Source organism: Camelina sativa, chromosome 20, assembly GCF_000633955.1.
Source record: "Camelina sativa cultivar DH55 chromosome 20, Cs, whole genome shotgun sequence".
Classification (NCBI taxonomy): domain Eukaryota; kingdom Viridiplantae; phylum Streptophyta; class Magnoliopsida; order Brassicales; family Brassicaceae; genus Camelina; species Camelina sativa.
In genome coordinates, this window is record NC_025704.1 from 4,643,572 (window position 1) to 4,646,031 (window position 2,460).

General features: G+C 32.8%; 1 protein-coding gene across 1 annotated transcript in view; it reads right to left on the reverse strand.

The window, feature by feature from the left end:
- LOC104769312 (histone H3.3) overlaps positions 1 to 467 on the reverse strand; it is a 1,134-nt gene extending 667 nt beyond the window's left edge. The window contains exon 1 of the mRNA XM_010493486.2: positions 258 to 467. Within this exon, the coding sequence (XP_010491788.1) occupies positions 258 to 329 (72 nt within the window). The 5' untranslated portion in view covers positions 330 to 467. The remainder of the gene's footprint in view (positions 1 to 257) is intronic.

Consider the following 2,460-nt stretch of genomic DNA (forward strand, 5'->3'; position numbering starts at 1 on the left):
TTTACCAAAAAAAAAAAAAAAAAATCACCCAAAATTAGTAAACCCTAGATCCCCAATTCAACCAATTCCGTCAAGATTCAATTCCAGATCAGAAAACCTCAAAATTCCATCGATTTCACTAGTAAGAAAGATTCATAGACTCAAAAACTCAAAATCGATTCAGAAAACGCAAGATTCAATCCCCCAAATTCGACAAAACCAAACCCTAGATATACAATTTAACCGTACAGAAATCAAAGAATGGAAGAAGAACAAACCTTGGTGGCAAGCTGTTTCCTGGGAGCTTTACCTCCGGTGGATTTCCTAGCGGTTTGCTTTGTACGAGCCATCGTTCTCTTTCTTCTTCGAAGTTGCGGAAAAAAAAAAACTCTTAGAGAGGATTTGCTAATGAATCTAAAGAAAGAGAGTTTTTGTTTTTTTTTGTTTGCTTTGTGTTGTTGTGTGTGGGAATAGTAAAAGGTTAATTATGAATGTATATATAGGTGAATGTTTTAGTCGGTTAATCTTAGGAAGATAAACATAATGACATTAATCTTTACTTTTTCGACGGTCAAGATTACGTCGATCAGAGAGAAAGCTGATGTTGGCGATCCGCGTCTTTGTTTCTTATTGGTTTAATTCTTATGCGGATCGATGACGTGGACATTTGTGTTTCTTTTCTACGTTCGATTCCGAAGTAAGTAATGACAAAAACCAAGTGTTAAAGTTAAACGATGATCTGATCTGCTTGTTTTGGTAATTAGCGATGATGGGCCAATTCGTATATCTTGGTGTGGGTGTAGCATTGTGTTCAGGCCCAACTAATGAGGCATTGAGAGAGTTCGTCAGCGGTTTTTTTCGATAACCGGGTTCAACCGCTCCTAACCGATATCCGGAAATTGATTGGATTTTTAATTTTACCGATATCCGCTCTTATAAAACGTCAAGTTTGACAAAAAGGAAATACATAATCTCACAACTAAAACTTTATCTAAGTTATGAAGAACCCTTAATAGGTGTTAAAGATGTCTAAATTAAAGACATATAAATCAAAAGATTTCATTTTCCACGCACCATACTCGTAATACTCCTATCATATGTCTCCTCGATCTCATGTAACTGTAGAGACCTTCGAATAGAATAAAATATTTTCCTTACCTTACTAAATAGACATAAAGATACAAGTTAGAGTTAAGTCTTCCTAAATATGCTTTTTATAAAGTGTGATTGCAAACTTTTAACAGAATATATGTAATTTTTGTGTTTTACTTGTATAATAATCCCAATAACCTTTACTAAAAATTTCTTTTCTAAAAAAGAACGATTCAGTGGAGAGTTAACGAATTCACTAATTCCAAAGTTATACGTGGAAAGCTAAATGTAATGCCAAACCATTATTATTCAAGTAACAAGTTTACCCTTCTTCTTACGGCCAATTACACCTTATTTGACTTAATTACTTATTTTGAAATACGAAGATCACGTTATTGTCTCTATCCATATAACGAAATGTAATTAGGTAACCAAGTTTTTCTCCTTTCTTTTTGGTAAGGAGATGACCAAGTTATATGCTTCTTATCTATCTAGTTATAATATGTGAATAGTTATATGGATATTAGTCTTGGTTCATAATCATCAAATTGCATCACACAAATATACTAATCGATGGTTGGGTATACTTTGTAACACACAAATTTTAAGTGATTGGTCCCAATAAAAGCTCATATATTCATATACATTCAAGTTGAGCATATAAACATGGTGCACGAGGGCAAAAAACATGCAGTCCAATGTCCATCGATTCGATCTCTAGTACTTCTTTTTATATACCAAAATATATACTTAAAAATATTTCAACCGATCGAATACAATAATACTGTAATAGCTGCAGAAGTATTAATGGGGGAAATTAATAAGAGAAGATCCCTAGAACACAACAAGTAAGGGTTAGTATGTAACCAATGGGGAATGTATCTAAGCGCTGCCATAACATGCACTTAGTGACTTAGATTGGCCCAACTTTATACATTTGAATACATATATTTTATAATCTTTATATAAATCATATTTACTTGAAATATATTGACTTAATTTCAATTTAATAACTTGAGTTAAATCAATATTAAAAATTGAAAATATTATAAGCAAATCACCCCACATGCAGTATATGTGATATGTATGAAAGAAGATAGGAGCCTAAGATCTTGATCATATTGACCATCCAATGTATGTTTTTGCTTTATCAGTTTACTTTAAGGTGATATATATATATATATATACTTGTTTCTGTAATCTATTGTGTGGACTATCTAGCTGACAATAGTTTTTCTCCCATGGAGATAGTATGATCGGACGATAATATTGAGAGACGATCACATTTTCCTCAAATATGAACCGATAAGTATTTTTGGGTTCTTCTAGTTGCTTATAACTGGAGTTGAGAAGTTAGCGCACATGGGGGCGTGGACACATTCGTAAACT